The 17,285-nt window shown below is 32.0% G+C and overlaps 1 protein-coding gene across 1 annotated transcript in view; it reads right to left on the bottom strand.

The window, feature by feature from the left end:
* Positions 1 to 17,285, bottom strand: part of LOC129799825 (voltage-dependent calcium channel type A subunit alpha-1-like) — a 48,997-nt gene that overhangs the window by 26,740 nt on the left and 4,972 nt on the right. Inside the window, exons 2-11 of the mRNA XM_055844057.1 lie at positions 12,550 to 12,859; positions 12,347 to 12,486; positions 9,707 to 9,807; positions 9,316 to 9,471; positions 8,889 to 9,109; positions 8,271 to 8,374; positions 6,659 to 6,774; positions 6,455 to 6,514; positions 6,104 to 6,208; positions 1,089 to 1,286 (exon numbers count right to left, since the gene is read on the bottom strand). Of these exons, the coding sequence (XP_055700032.1) occupies positions 1,089 to 1,286; positions 6,104 to 6,208; positions 6,455 to 6,514; positions 6,659 to 6,774; positions 8,271 to 8,374; positions 8,889 to 9,109; positions 9,316 to 9,471; positions 9,707 to 9,807; positions 12,347 to 12,486; positions 12,550 to 12,774 (1,426 nt within the window). The 5' untranslated portion in view covers positions 12,775 to 12,859. The remainder of the gene's footprint in view (positions 1 to 1,088; positions 1,287 to 6,103; positions 6,209 to 6,454; positions 6,515 to 6,658; positions 6,775 to 8,270; positions 8,375 to 8,888; positions 9,110 to 9,315; positions 9,472 to 9,706; positions 9,808 to 12,346; positions 12,487 to 12,549; positions 12,860 to 17,285) is intronic.

The following is a 17,285-nucleotide window of genomic DNA, read 5'->3' as shown; positions in this document are numbered from 1 at the left end:
GAGCAAATTTCTTGCAAAATGTGTCCTGGCTGCAAGAATTTTCAAGTAAATTCTAAAAATCTTATAATGCTCAATTGGCTCAATTGAATTTAAAATTAAATTGTGAAAATGCTAGTGTGATAGCACCCTTAGGCATCCTTATCACAATGTTGAATAATAAAGAATATCGCAAAGTAGGGTAAAGTGATATAATTTGGAATTAGTGTTAGAAGTTGGACAATTCGCCGGTACAAGTTGGACATGACTTTTTTATAGATAAATACAGTACAAAATTAGTTTTTAAGCCCAATGAACCAAATTATAAAACTAAAGCATTAAAAATATACAAATAAAAATGAAGTATTAAATTTATCAAGACAAAAAACCCTGTCCAAATTGTACCATTTACCAACTTGTACCACTGGCACTGTCCAACTTGTACCACTTTACCCTAAATAAATTTTGTGTCTCGATTTACAAAATAATCGCACTGAAGCAGTTTATATTGCTCTTACAGTAACTGTGTGAAATTTTCATCTATATGACCAAAGTGCTACTGACTAGAAGAAGTAGAATGGTTAGATTTAATGGTATAAGGAGACAATAGAAGAATTCTCAAAATAGAATAATTCCATATTCAGCAACCCAATTATTTCAATCTGTATATTTGTTGGAAGAATCTATAGTATTCTTCGAAGTTGTCATTGAATTCGAGGATAATACAGATAGGATAATACAGTTTTAGCGAAGTAGGGAAAGACTTTCAGGCTTTGCACGCATTTTGTCTTCGAACATTTCATATTTTTCCTGTATTCTTTTAAGATTAAGACTCACTCATAAAATATATTGCTATAGATAGGTCAGATTTATTAAAGGAATATGGGAATAATATGAAGTGTCCGATGCTAAAGTATATAAAAGCATGAGAATGAGAACCTTCCCCTACTTTAATTTATGGTTACAAGCAGATAATTAACATAAAATTTGCCCGAGATTATCCTCAAACTCATGTATAAATTTCTAGAAAGATATGCATCAAAATATAATGACAGTTTTTGTATGTACTTAAAAATAATATTTATAATTTTAAATGAAGATATTTAACTCACAGAGGAATGATGTTAACCATTGTGGTTGTCCATAGTGTTCCACAGCAACACAAACCGTATTGAGGAATACAAGAACAATAACGAACCAATAGAACCATTGTGTCTTCACTGTGTGTCGTATCCAGAACCGAAATCTCTTCTCAGCTCTCCAGAATCCCTGACAACTGCCTTGTGATTTCACTTTTGTTTTTAAATAACCTGAAAAGAGTACAAGAAATGTTAATTGCCTGTGACAATACTATGGCGCCAAATAGTGGAATAATTAATGATTTTCTGCACAGCGACATTTGCATGAATCGTGAGCAAAGAAAATCAGCATTATTTCGCATTTGAAACGCAGTGAAAAACTCAAATACGTTTCAGTAGGGATATTACATGCTTTAAGAAATCCTCTAAAGAAATGTTCAACATTAATTATGTAAGTTGTAAAACCTTTTCTTGTTTAATCAAATTTATTCTAGGATCTTAAGGTATTTTATTCTACTGAAATATTCAGCAATATTTTACTGTAACGTTTTTCTTTAATTATTTTATAGGGAGTTAGTATTTGACCTCCTGAAGTAAGCACCGCATATATAATATTTGTCAAATAAATATTTAAATTTCTAATTAATAGAGTTTTAATATCGAAATAATCGTTTCTGTGTTTGATATTTAATGATGGTTCCAAAGAGATGCGCATGTTGAAGTGGGGTACCGTTGAATTTTGACACTTTTGAAATTGGGATTTTTTCTCCTCTTACTTTTAAATGGAACTGAACCTTAATAATAATAATAATAATGTTAGCGCAACATTCCATGAAGGAAGAAAGCCTTCCCGCGTTCCCGCAAGGGGATTTTTAGACACGCATTATTATTTTTTCTTGTACGGAATGAGGTTGTCAGTCCCATGCCCGTGGAATCAAGTGCAGTGAAGCTCACTGGATGCAATTCGAACTCCTTTAACGCCAGAAAAATTCCTGATGATCCAAAGAGGATTCGAACCCGGGACATTTGCATCATAGAGTGAGTGCTCTACCACTTGACCCATTGAGTTCCCTTTATTTGAAAATTGTACTTTAGTATTTTCTTGGCCTCATGTTCCCTATGTTCCGAGCGAACTATCACGTATGATACACTCACAGGTCTCAATGAAACATTGCTATTCATATAGTTGATGTTCCATATGAACTTTGTCACACGAAAATCTTCTTGACTGAAGTATATTCTTAAAACGAAAACACTTAAGTATATACTTCAGTCGAGATGAAATTTTACATTGAAAAAGAGTAATTATTACATCGATATTCGTAGTGTTAATTCAACTCTGCCATAGAATTGTTTTAACTTTTTGGGTTTTTTCTTAGTGTAATAATTAAATTCCGCGCAAAAAATTGGAAAATAAATTAATATTACTCATAAGTTACAATAAGGGCGTAGATTATTTTTTATATTATTGGAATTACTCCATATTAAGGGTAACTTCTTCAAAATATATTACCACAACATTCTCCTAACGAATTTTTCAAAATCAAAATAATTGATTTGATAGTCGTAACTTCAGAAAAAAGCGGTGGTTAAAAAATACATATCGGAGCTTGTTAAGGTAAAATACTACCTCCCCTCTAGATATAAAAAAAATAAATGAATAAAAATTAAAAAATACAAATTGGGTTCCACCCAAATATTCATTTGAACAATATCTTGTTCTGTAATCTAATGAATTTTCTCCAAATAATAGAGCTTATAAAAAATATTTATAAATAATCGATTAAAGAAAAATAGTTAATAGTTAACTAGAACTATAGGAAAAGAAACAAAGAACGTTATGTCAAAGCAGCAAAATCTAGTAAAATCTACTTGGAGATCACTATAAAGAATTTATGAAAAACTATCTAAAGTTAAATTTAAGAAATATTAGGTGAATTTTAAATAGAAATCTAACTAGTGTAAAAGCAGTAACAGTAAAAATTATCCACTAAATTGTTAATTTAAATATTTGTTCAATTTATAAAATATTGTATTTCTTTAATATTTCAGTAAAAATTTATTTAGTCGTTCTCGGAATATTTCAACGAAAAGTCTTAGCGATGTTACTTAAATGGTGTAAATTACATTTATTTTCATTGTAGTTCTCATTGAATAAATTATAATTGCTAATTACTCGGTGCAATAGTGGAAAGCTGCAGCATTTTAGATGGGGAAAATTGTAATAAAATTGGTGTCAACTTGAAAAATAGTTTACTCTCACACGATAATCGTGTATTCAATTCGCGAAAATTAAACTCATGCTTTCACATATTATCTCAAATCATTCATATTTTAGCATTACGTAAATTTTACGTAAATTTCAATACTTTGTGACTTAAATTCTTGCAGAGGGTAGATGATAACTTTTGATTGATAGATGTAACTTTTTTATTGCTATTCTATAAGTGGACTATGAAAACCAACCATACAAATTAAATAACTCTCATTCCTATTTGGAATATCAATTCAAATAAATAAATAAATTGTCATGCGAGAATCATATTTGTAATGGATTTTGATAGTTCTTTATATATTTGAAAAGGAATATGAGGGGACTAAAATATTTAATTGAATTAAATATTCGTTTGGATGTGGATAGTGCTGTGGAGTAACTTAATTTAATTCTATTCGTGTAATAATTGACTTATTCGATTAAGAAACCTATACCAAAAAACTACGTTGACCTAAACCTATGTAGGAAAGGTTATTTAAGGGATTTCGTGGATCAAGAAGACTAAAAAAACATAACATTTTCTCTAATTTTTTCAACATATAAATTTTTATTTTTATTCAAGTTAGCATAGAAAGGTACAACATTTAAAATATATTTCCTAAAATTTTCATTTAAAAATCTTGAAAATTCAGCCCTTGAGACGTGATTTTTGAAGATTTTTTTTTGTTTTTTTGAAAAAACAAACTTTTCGGTGGACGAGATTTCTTGAAATTGATTCATCTAAATTACAAAAACCAAATATTTCCTATACCCCAAAAGTAGGTCAAAATTGAGGTTTTTCGAACTTTGCAAAAACTTGGCCCTGACGATTTCGTTTATTTTTGGGTATATCTTGGAGGTAGTCCAGCTGAACATTTAGACACCTTTCACCGGAAAAATCGCCATCTTGAATTATTGAAGGTCAAAAGCCTAATTTTCATCCGATTCGTTCTATTTAATTAAAAGGTTATGATTTTTTTGAAATCTTCTTCTTGAAAAATTTTCAACTTAAAAAAGGTTTTGCGGTGATTTATAGATAAATTAAATTCGATAATAATTATGCACCAGAAAAAATTGCGGAAAGGTATATAAGGCAGAGCTCTTTCTCGGGAGTTCAAGCAGCTCGCAAAGCCTCGGACGCTGTGCCACCCCTCTTGTATAAAATTCCCCAAAATATTCAAAATTTATTTTTCTCAAAAATCCTTCATTCAAGGACTAGTTTAACTCATCACCTAACGAGATATATTTGGTTTTTGGATTTCAGATGAACCAATACCGAGAAATCTTTTCCAGCCGAAAGTATTATATGTTTTTTTTTTTTTTCAAAAAGATCTCTAAAAATCAAGCCCAGAGAGGCTCAATTTTTAAAATTTTTGAATGAAAATTTCAGAATAGTTTAAATGTTGTACTTTTATATTTCATAAGAGATATATTGAATTATTTTTTTTTTATAAAATTGAAAAGAATTAGAGACAAATATACTGCTTTTTGTGTATTTTGGCTAAACTGACCCTTTTAATGAATTTTTCTTTACGAAAAAATATATAGGGAACAAATGTTATTTTCGAAAACAGTTGATTTTTTGGTACAGTATGTAACTACAGTTTTTTTTAATTGTACAGAAGATCAAAAAGTTATAAAATCAGTGGTTTTAAAATTTTGAAAAAAAAAATTATAACCCGGAGTTCAAATTTTTTATTTAGACAGATTATTATATTGCTTTCTAGTTTTATAATTTCCCAAAAATTCAAAATATTCGAGTACTTAAATTCTCGCAATCTTAATCCCTAATCTTAATTTTTATTTTAACGGTTTTTTAAGTACAGTGAAGTAGACTCTTGCTTATCCTTTTACTCTTTGACTGGATGACATAAAATTATCTGTGCGTTAACCAAATTTTAAAAGTTTGTCAACAATTGTTAAAGTAAATGTGCTCAAATCCGCTGAGATTCTTTCTCATTGTGACCTTTTTGGAACGTACAATGAAGCGCAATCACATATCGACCATAATTTACATTAAATTAAAAGATATTGAAATTATGATATGCGGAGGAACAGTTGCAGATGTGGCTGCATCTCGCAGAAGTGAAAGGCGGACCTGCCTGCAGCACAAAGACCAATAGGCTTGAGTCCTCTTTTAAATACGAAAACTCAATAATCGTTAAAATTGTTTAGCGTTTATTAATCCCAATCTGGGTGATATTTTAGTCGATAATACATGGATAAGCGAGAGTCTACTGCACAAATGGTTTCTAGTTCAGTAACTTGTAGATATAAACAGTTAATTTGTAGTAAAAATCTTTAAAGTTTCTTTCAAAATAAGACAAAAAATCTTTCTTTACGTATATTTTCTGCCATTTATTCAACACCTTTTTCACTGGGGTTTCCGTTTACCTTTTTTTCGTTTAACGACTGCAAAAAGAAATGACATGAGAAGCTTTTCATCACAGCAAGAACCTAATGCTAACTCTTCTGTTCGTCTTTTTGTTTTTTTTTTTTACATTCTTTTCATCTACAACTAAAAGAAGCATTTGCCTAACGAAATTTTGACTAAGAAAAATAAGAGAAAAAACAACTAAAGAGAGAGAGAAATTTTTGAAGTGGAAATTTTGGAAAGTTTTTGCAACATTAATGGTTATATTTTTTTCTGAACATAAAATAGTAGGAATATATTTTGTATGTAACATTATGGACACTTCCACCAATCATAAATGATTGAATTGGATTGGATTGATTGATAACGAACCAATTCGTGAACGCTAGGTATTCAAATACGACTAACCACAACACATACCGTCATCAGCGCAGTCTTCGTCAGCTTCCTCTTCTTCAGTATCTGTTGATTTGGATTTTCCCAAGTTTTTGAGTTTTTTCCGTTTCGCTGCAGCGCGCCTCCGAGCTACCAAATATTGTGATTATAGACAATCCCGCAAGGTATCCCAATGTGAATGGCATGGAAAAGATGAAATTTATTTTTAATACTTGACATTCATGGCTTGAAAGCACGATGAGTAAAAAAGATCAATGAAGGGAGATCGTATTTTAGATCAATGAAAGCTACTCATACCCAAATAATTGAATATGCGCAAATGAATGATCGAGTTAATTTTTAAAATTTGAATTAATCAATATTTAATAGTTTTACCTTCCATTATGTACATTTTTTCCTCCTCAGTTGTTCTTTCCTCAGCTAAGATTACTTCCTCTGTTGGAAAGAGATATAAAATTGTACGTTAATTTTACATTTTTGTTAGGTTCTATTCAAATAAAATGCACCAAAAATTTATGACAATTTTTCTAATGAGCCTAAAAAGGGAATGGCAGAAAATAAAAGCTTTGGGTACTCTACCAGCTTTACAGATCCACTCAACGTAACCATTGAGCTCTCTTTCTAGCTGTTGCTGGCGTCGAAGCTTTAGGAATTCTTGACGATTCTCAACTTTTTCTCGTTCTTTCGCAAATTCACTAAAAAAGATAAAGATACACTGCCAATTATCAATTGTTTTCTACTCAGTAGAAGAACTTTATCATAGTGGTAAATATTTAATTAAAACCAGTTAAATGTGAAATTGTATTGAATTGAGTGAGTCTTTCCACATTATATGACAAAGCGAAAAAAACTAGTACTGATGAAGGGTAAACTTAGCAAATAATAACCTCAAATAGCTCAATTAGGCAGTTCCATACAACTTTCTTAAAAAAGTATTAATAAAATTGATACACATCCCTATATAGGGGAAAGCGCGTTACCTTCGGACGACTCAAGCTTCGGATAATTCAATTTTTTCTCTATGTTCCTTATTAATTTTACCCATAGCTCTTTTCTAAAAATTGGAGGCATTGGACTAGCTATTAAAATATAATATTATAATGGGCCAAATTCACTTATAACACATTGAAAAAACAATTAAATATTCGAAGCATAAATTATCCGAAGGTAGTGCGCTTTTCCCTACTACAATATTATATTGAACCTATTCTTTGCATCTTTAGAAAAGTCTTATTCAAAGTCTGGCTTTCGTTTAAATTACAAGAACTTTTTTCTTAGTTGTTTATTAATTTCTTCATATCTTTTTGGACATGTAACTTCTGGAAGGTTTTTGTATATTCTCGTTGGCTCAAAAGATCTATGTCAGAACTGATCGATTGTGAGACTAAATCATTAAAGAATAATGATGAAAAAAAGAATGAACAGAGAGTATTTGAGAAGTCAACGTAGAACACGTTGTTAGTAATTTTTTAGTTTCACGAAAAGAAAAAAAAATTTTGGCAGTGGGTGCTGTAATTTAGTAAATTTTAAATATGGTTCTGTTCGCAAAAAAAAACAACTACCGAAGAGAAATACAAAATTCAGTCTACATAGAATCAGACAAGCTTATTCCCATCCATATGATTTTGGTCCTTCGAGCCTCTATTTTAATTTAAACAGATCTTTTTAATTATTCCAGTCCACAGATCTGTTATTAATAAGGATTATCTGGCACAGTAGTAGATAAGTAATTCTAAAACTATTACATTTTAATTAGTTTAACGAACTCGAACAATTAATATTTCTAATTTCTAAAAAAAAGTCTGATAAACTGATAAACTGTTAAATCAACAAAGTTGTTTGTATATCTGGGAGCTTGACTGTTTGTGGATAATGTACTTAGGAGAGAAAAAGAGAACTGTAGAGTCCTATTCCTTTGAACAGGACGTTGAGTAGGGAAAGAAAATAACCTGCCATTGTTATCCAATCCAAATAAGCCACCATAGACTCCTCAAATATTTGTTTACTTCGACATCTGTGGAATTGAGCTCGTCGCTCGACACGGGCACGCTCATTGGAAAATTCACTTAAAATGTTGATGAAGAATCAATGCAATCCCCAATAGTTCTTCCCTTTTCTATCTCCCCCCATTATCGCAATCGGATTTTGTCTCTTGAGGAAAGAGATATGGTATTAAGTTAAACCAACTTACCCACTGAGAACACCAAGAACCAAGTTGAGCATAAAGAATGATCCCAATACTATAAGAGGCACGAAATAGATCCAATTGAACGTTGAACCTAATGCATCGTTGGTCTGGAAATTTAAGCAAAATGCCATTAGATTTGCTATGAGGTAGAACACGTGCTTTTGAGCACAGCACATTGAGAGAAAAGTGTCGATAGAAGCAACAGACATCCAACATTTCCATCATCATCATCCTACGAGAGGAGGAGGATAGAGAAAGTTTCGCAATTGGTTTCGGCACACAAGAATGAAGTGCATAAGTTCAGGAATGTAGATAAGCAATACACTTAATTGATATTGTTGAATTATGAGATTGTTTGAAAAGTAATCATATTTCACATTCACAATAAAGAACAAAATATAATTTTACTCGGTATATGAATACCGCAAAATAAACATAGATTTTGATGCAAACTAAATCAGGAGAAAGTTTTTTGTACAATAGGTTTAGCTTTTAAATAACAATTTTGTACATAATTATTATAATTCAAAATAAAAAGAACATCACATCCAATAAAGCACAATAAGTTTTGTAATTACTTCAAAAGATTGGATTTTGGTTTTTCAAACAAAATCAAATTACCCAATACAGTATTGCGGTCCAGCCTTCCATAGTTATGCACTGAAATACTGTCAGCATGGCAAAACCAATATTATCGAAGCTGGTAATGCCGAAGTTCGGTCCTTCCCACTGTTCTATACAGATGCTCTCATTTTGGTTACATATGTAGGCACCAGTTGGGGCTTCTGTTACGTTTTCCGAATTACAAGGTGTGGGCATATCACCTTCCTTAATAATTATACCTGTTGGCAAATAAGTAAATATGATGCATCATAATTTAATGTAAAATACCATTATCTAACAAATATTTACAAAAGAGGTCAGAAACATCCATGTAAGATATTGTACATCAACAATACTATCTAATAAGAAGTATAAGGAACTTCAATAGAAGGAAACAAACAATGAAAACTTAAATAATGTGATAATTATAAATAAAAGCACTCACTTATATCGTCTAAACTATAACAACTTTTGTGTAGATTGCCACAATAGAATTCCAATCCGATAATTGCGAATATGACAATTGCAAACAACACCAAGAGTCCAATCTGGATCAACGGCGCCATTGCTTTTATTATTGAACTTAAAACTACTTGTAAACCTGAAATTTACAAAAGAAAGACATATTGCTTTTAGATTACCATTAAAAACACAAAAAAGTGATATGGTAAAATAAACTACTTTTCTATGCAACCTTCTAAAGATTAAGAAAACATTTTTAGATAAAGCTGTCTTACATTAAAAATACAAAAAATAAACAAGAATTTAAGATAAGAAACTAGAATAGAACTACCATACTAGGTACTAGGAAGAAACTTTAAGGATCTTCTACTCACTAGGAATTCCAGACACTAATTTTAGGGGCCGTAGAACACGAATGGCCCTTAATGTTCTAAGATCTACCTCGACGCCCGGTATTGGGAACATTGTGATGAACCTATGTGAAATGACAAGAAAAACAGGAAAAATAGTTTTCCAACTAGAGGCTAGTTTCTACAGAAAATTAAAACCACTAAAAAATCAAGAATTTTTACCTAATACATTTAAGAATTAAAAGAAATATTAAGACTTGACACACATGTCCCTTCCGGAAGCATCAGTAGGGTTGTACACATACACGATCCAGAATAAAAATGAAGAATCTCAGCACTCAGATTCCTTCTAAGCCTTTTGTCTACTGAGTGCCTTCCTTAATGGCTACTGACGCTTCCGGAAAAGATATTAGTGTTCTGACTTCACAGTAAGTTGCTACGTCAGTTTCACAGTATATTAAAATTAAAAGATTTTACTACTAAGACAATCAGCATGTTAAAAATCTAAATTCGCTACTTTTTTTAATTTGACGAATAATAATTCACTGGCAAAAATAAAAGGGTCAAATCGAGCCTTTTCAACAAAAATGGATCATATTTGACCCTTTGAAAGGTTCACTTGAACCTTTTGAAATTTTGTATGCATATTTATCACGATAGATCGTAAATTTATTACTCTTATCGTATTTCGTATTAGTTCCATCTGAGCGAACACCAAAAATGACTTTTTCATTGTTTTTGTTCGTTTATTCCAGAGTTAAATAGGTGTCAAAACAGAGACCCTTTCAAAGGATCATCGGTTACCCTTTTATTTTTACCAGTGTTGAAAGCAGCTACCATCACGTTTTCTAGGATATGCCTTTCTTTCTAATCGTCTTAAAATAGAAGAAAATTTATGTATAATACATACATTGGAAGTATATTCAGATTGAACTTATACGACATTTATGTATATATTTTTAAATATATACTATGCTCATCTTGCAATTGAGCCACGAGATACAGAATGTCAGACAATTTTTCAATTAGGCGATTTTCAGACTAATGGCCTATACACACTATGATAAATTTCTTTAAAAAAAGCCTTTTAAAGAAAATTTCCCCTTTTTTTTGTAGACAGAAACGTTTTTTTAGATTTTTTTTTTTAAAAAGGCAATTTTTGACGAAAATTGTTTCTAGTGTGTAGACACCATAAAGGGGCTAAAAGTTTAACCTTGATCTGGAAGGACCCCAATTTCTAAACAACAATCAGGATCACTGTATTTTCCAGGTCTAGATTTTATTGCAAAAGGGAAGTACAATTTACTTAGTAAGGTATCACATATTAATCTAGCTCTACATGACAATCTCAACAAAAAATTTAAAAATTCAAATCGAAAGAATCTCATGTCTTTATTACTATGAGATTTTTCAAAGTTGTTTTCTCTCATAAAGCTACAAAGGGTCCTACCTAAACTTAGTCTTAAAGATTTATCGTCCTTGTTATACTGCACTCATGCGATTAACTAAATCTTATATTTATTTATAAACTGCTCCCTTTCCTAACCAGGCAAAATCTTTAGGAAGACATTGGCTTAGGAATGTACTTTGGTAGCAAATGATGTTTAAGACTTTGGAAAATTTCTGGAAACTGATATTTTTGGAAACTAGATACCTTCAGAAACTCTAATTCCTTTATTTTGGTAAAAATGTTTTTATATGAATCCCTTAAGAGCTATTTTTACAAAAACTTTAGAAGCAAGTGGAGCACCTTTCAACTGGGGTACACTGGGGGTACATGAAAAATCTCGCACATAAAATTTCATATCCGAATATTTCTGTCTCTAATAAAAACCGTTTGTAATTTTTTTCAAAGCTTTAATTAGGACTAAAGGTTTTCCGAAAGGATTTTATTTGTTTTGGTTCATTTCATTTTTAGGGGAAAGTGGCCTACCTTTTAATGCGCCACACTTTGAATATTTCAATTTTTCTCTTATTTTGTAAGGCAATAAATCCATTCTAAATCATACTTAATCCTACTTATCACTTTGTTTCACAGAATAGAATTTTTGCTTTGAGAAATAAAAGTAAAATTGAGATATTCAATTGCTGTAACATTCAAAGGCAGATCACTTTTCTGTACAATTTAAAAAGAATACAAATATAAAAAATAAAAGACAATAATGTTTTAATGGAATAAGAATGAAAAGTTCACTACGAACTTCAATCAAGACAATCAGACTTACAAAAGAGTAAAGAATACATACATTATACATACATTATAAGGAATACAAAAGAGTCCAGAAAGATGATTATTAATAATCATTGTTTTAGCAATTTTTTTATAAATTCAAATTTAGATAAAAAATGCATTTCTTGAATACCTTCAAGATGTTGAAATGAAGCGATAATGCTTGTTCCATAAATGAATTTTGAATACATTTTAATATGAAAGCATTTATGGTAAGAAGAGGAAACTTTTGTATTGAATAAAAGTAATACTTCGCTTTCAAATATTTTATCCTAGTTATTTTATATTGCTAGTATATTACTATGAATATAAAAGATTTATTTCAATGTAAAGTATTCTCAAGTGCGTCGTTGAAGTACATTAAGTTTGTGGACTTATATTTGCTGAGCTTTGGGAATTGTGGTCGTCTGAAATTTTGAGAATGGATCACTTACCCCGTCACTACAACGAAAAAATCCATAATGTTCCATATATTTCTGAGGTAGGAGTGTTCGTGGAGCACAAACCCTAAGGCTATGATCTTGAGCGAAGCTTCCACACAGAATATGCACAAAAAGTAGGCCTCCGTTTTTTCCTAGATGTATAATGCTAGGGTTAACACATGCCTGGCTCCTAAAAGGGTTTAACGGATTCTCACCAAGTTTTGAGACAATATGGTTCTGTCCCCGTTCGGCAAATGCTCCTCCAGAGCTAGCACTACACAGTTGGCAATGATTGTCAATAACACAGCATACTCGAAGGGCAACCATTCGATAATAAATTGTGTGTACTTTCTAATTGGATTATCCTCAGTCAGGATAAACAATGAAGTGGGCCTTTCCCCGGGCGGAGGCAGACCCTTCTTCTTTTTCTTGGCGCCCATTGTATCAGCTAAGCAATCGCCCTCCTTGTGCTCCCCGCTTGTGGAGCCTTGTCTCGCTAGCGCCGCTTCCTGAGCAGCTGCCAATCTGCAATATAAAATCCAAAAAATAGTGAAAAACAAATTTTAAATGCAGCAATTAACCCTAGATCAGCCTTGTAGTATCATAATTTAATTTCTTTAGGTTTTGGTTTTTGATTACATGAAAAGATAACAAGATTAGTATTCGATTTAAAGTATTCGTAAACAAAGTACTTTATTTGGGCTAATCTTGGGTACTACTTTGTATTCATAAGGTACAAAATGCGTCTGAATTGAATCCAATATAAAATTCACACCATCCAAAAGGGGAACTAGTATTCTCATAAGCGTGATTATTTCTAGACATAGGGGAAAGCGGTCTACCTTCGGAGGACTCATGCTTCGGACAACTCATTTTTTTTACTGCTCGAACCCCACGGAGAGAGCAGTATATATAATCCCTCGATTTTGAGTTATATATATATTTCGGCTCCTTACCCCCCAGGGAGTCGTATTTTGGAAATCTGAAGTTTCAAGTTTTTTTTGGCGTCACGCTGTTTGTCCGTCTGTCCGTCCGGCTGTCATCAGCTCTAGAGGCCAAACGGTTAGAGATAGAGACTTGGAACCTTCGGGAGACCCCCCCCCATAAGTCAACCCAAGGATGGTTAACATGTCCCTCATTTTCCCCCCATCCCTCTCCTTCCCCTCCAAAACCATGTTTTTTGAGATTGCTCGAAAACGCGTAGTGTGATTTTTTCATTTTCGGATATGTTTTAAATTTTAGAGAGTACCCAGGCGGACATTTCGTCCTTAGACGAAAATACCGTTGAATCATTCCTAATAACGCTTTTGCAAGGTCAAAGATTAAAAAAACACTTGAGAGCGCATTTTTCAAGCGAATGGGGTCATGTTTGAGCTCATTGGAAAGGTATTGGAATTTCCGACAAAACTGAACCGGTTCAAATCGGTTTTGAATCGGTACTAAACCGGTTCATAAGCGATAAATAATTTTTATACGAAATTCAATTAAATTACTCTTGAGGTGTATTTTGGGAAATATTTTGAATAATTTATATGTCGGTTCAAATCGGTAATGAACCGGTTATTTGCCGATAAGTAATTTTTGTTCTAATATAATTTTTATTACTCTATAAACTATTTTGTGGAATCTATTGAGTGATTTATGAATCGATTTAAATCGGTTGTATACCGGTAAACGGTAAGTGATGCGAAAGTACTTTTGAGGTATAGCATCTAAGTCACGAGTTCAGGCATTCCGCAAAGTCTGGGACGCTTTGCCACCCCTTTTACAATGTCTTAATGAATTTGACATTGAAATTAATAATGAATTTGATTTTTAAAACTAATATTAAAAGAGGTCAAACTCATTAAAAAACATTTTGTAAGAAATGAATTGTTCGAAGCTTGAGTTGTCCGAAGGTAGCGCGCTTTCCCCTACATCGTTCCATTTTAATAATTTTTTTACATACAGTAGAGTTCCTCAAATTTGAACATTTGGGGGGTATAGATGACATTTCTCACTCCTCAAATTTGAACGATATTTTCAAAAACGTAACGGAATTCATGTGAAATACGCTTTCCGTAAATTAAGATAAACAACTTTAGAGAATATATCAAGGTAATTTATTGTGAAATAAATGGAATTTGTTGCGGAAGTTAATATAAAACGATAATATTGAGGAAATACCAGAGAAAAATGGCACTCCACGCAAAACTTTCTTCACATAACCTCAAATTTTACATTTTGAACTCAACTGTCGTTCAAATTTGAGGAGTTCAAATTTGAGGAACTCTACTGTACAATCTTCTTAAAATAAGTTAACTTGTAAGCCCTTATGGGGTTCCTTTAAATCAAATTACACGATCTAAAGGACAATTGAAATAAATACAAATTCAATGAAGTTCAAAGGGTTAAAATAATTTAAAAAAAAAGATTCCCTTTTAAGTCGTAATTCTTTGTCTTAAATACCAAGTTATAATCATTTTCTAAAATTGATGAATGTGCGAATCTATCCTACACTCCCTTAAGTTAATAACTTCCATTCATTCATTTCTAGCAAAAATTTTACAGTCTCCTAAAGTTTTCCAGCAACCTCTGTCCCTGATTTAAAGGTAAAAATAATATTATATTTTGGTACTATTTAAAAAAATAAATCCTGGGGGAGTCTCTATTTTTGTGATTTTGTACCATATGAATCTGTCAAGAGACAATGCAAATTGGCACAATTTTCATCATTACAATTTCACCATTTCACTATCCATTTCAATTGCGGTGCTTTAATTGTGTTTCAGCATAAACTTTCACATGTGCACCCAAGAGCTTTTCACAATTCCAGTCTATTCTACACCTCTAAAGAGAATAATATCACAATTGGACCGTGTACGAATAACGTCAAATACATCTCATGTTGAGATGTGGTGATAAGGCGGTATGATAATTTCCAAGGTAATTGAAAATTAATGAAATGATGGAACAGAGGACCGAAAATTAATCACTATACTCTTGTAGACCACCATGTAATTTATTTTAGTTGAAAAAATGAAGAAGAGAAATCATAGAGATGATGCTTCAACGACAGGCTACGCAGTACTGAGTGAGCAAGTAAAATTTTTTCTCAAATTTACTGAGTCCTTCTTGGCCACAGACATGGCCTAAGCTTGTGGAAATTTGGCAAAGATTTCCCTCCTCCATGCTGACACGAGACAGAGTGTCGGCGAAAAAACAGCAGATCCACAGTCAACCACACATAAACACCCCTATGAATAGACTGGCAATATTTTTTTCTCATATTGCAAATCAACATCCCTCACAAAACACTGCGGCTATTCTCTTCTGTTTATCGTACCTCCACCTCCTGAACTTCTGTGAATCACTGGCTTTGAAGCCATCTAGGCATCTTCACCAAGGACATCGAAAAAAGTCCTTATCAAAAAGACTAAAAGAAAAATGAATAATGACGTAAAACGCCATTCATTTTCGAATGAAGTATATATTACCGGTTTATAACCCTTTATAATCGGTTCTACTTTGTCTGATATTTCAAGACCTTTCAAACGTATCCAAAACTTGTCACAAATGGCCTAAAAATTATGATCTGAATAGCCTCTTTTTAATGATCAACTTAAAAAAAGAGCCCATCAGGGCTGCTTTCTGTTGGAGGTGGGGTAGTTTCAGACAGATAAAAAGTGTTTTTTAAGACTCATTTGCCAAATATTTATGAAGTATTATATTTGTACACAATTGGCCAAAAGTTTCTTGACAGATCTATGTTCGAGAAACAAGGTGCAAAAATGATTAGGGTAACGTGTGGTATTTCTGGACAAGGTGCTTTTCGGGACATAATATGGGTATTTTGGGTCACATAAAAAATCCTATAAATATTTGTTTTCTAATTATTTTTAAGTTCTATATGAAATATTAAGCTCTTTATGTATCAAATAAACATAATACTTCTTTGTATTTGTTAGTGTCACATTTCCCTTCTTAAAAAACCTTCAGTGTGGTCAATTTTGCAGATGTCAACACAAACAGTGATTAGTTTTTTTCGATTTAAATCACTTTAAAAGTGAAATTTAAACAAATTTTTTATGAAAGAGTGAAGTTTAGACCTTCTATTAAAGGTAAATAATCAGGCTCAGTGAAATTTATTTGCATAATAGCGACTTTTGTCTGTCCCGAAATACCCAACTGTCCCGAAATACACCACTTTTACTTCTTTACATTTTTTGCTGTTTTGCATAAAAATGATGCAATTTTCAATATTTTTCGACAAGAATCTTATTCTGGATAGCATAAGGAACATAAATATTTGTATAAACAAAGAAAAAAATAATTTAAGAAGTCTTTAAGCTGTTTGAAACTTGAAAGTGCTAAAAAGTGTCCCAAAATACCGCACGTTACCCTACTCTTCCAAATGAACACGTAATTCATAGATGTTACTTATGCATTGGAAAAAAATATTAATTTTATTAGTGCTAAAAAAAAATCTAAAAGTTTGTCAATTTTTCATCAGCCAAAATATTTTTGACATATTTTTAAAACTTACCGTAGATGCGAGTGACTTTGACCCCTTCCTATTCGTAAGCTTTTCTTTAATTCTAGCACTTAATGTCGGTCTTTGCCGATCCGATCTACCATGTCTAATTGGTCAAGAGCATTCTTAAACATTAGAATTAAATAAAAGCTTACGAACAGTAGGGATTTAAAGTCACCCACGGAGTAGAAAGTCACCCGCATCTACGATACTAAAATGGTGAAATATGCGCAACCAATTTCTTTTAAACTAGTTCTATTATTTGAGCATTTTGAGTGTTTTACAAATGTGTCAAGAAACTTTTGGTCGACACTGTATATTGTTATGATTTACGGAGTAGGGTAAGTACCTTCTATTGACCAATGATCGAACGGACAGCGAGATTAGCTCCTAGGCAGCGAAAACACTGAAGTTCGTCTTGTAGGGACAGTGTGCTAC

Source organism: Phlebotomus papatasi, chromosome 1 (assembly GCF_024763615.1).
Source record: "Phlebotomus papatasi isolate M1 chromosome 1, Ppap_2.1, whole genome shotgun sequence".
NCBI classification, from domain to species: domain Eukaryota; kingdom Metazoa; phylum Arthropoda; class Insecta; order Diptera; family Psychodidae; genus Phlebotomus; species Phlebotomus papatasi.
Note: the sequence above shows the minus strand (reverse complement) of the source record. Positions and strands in the feature narration are given on the sequence as shown.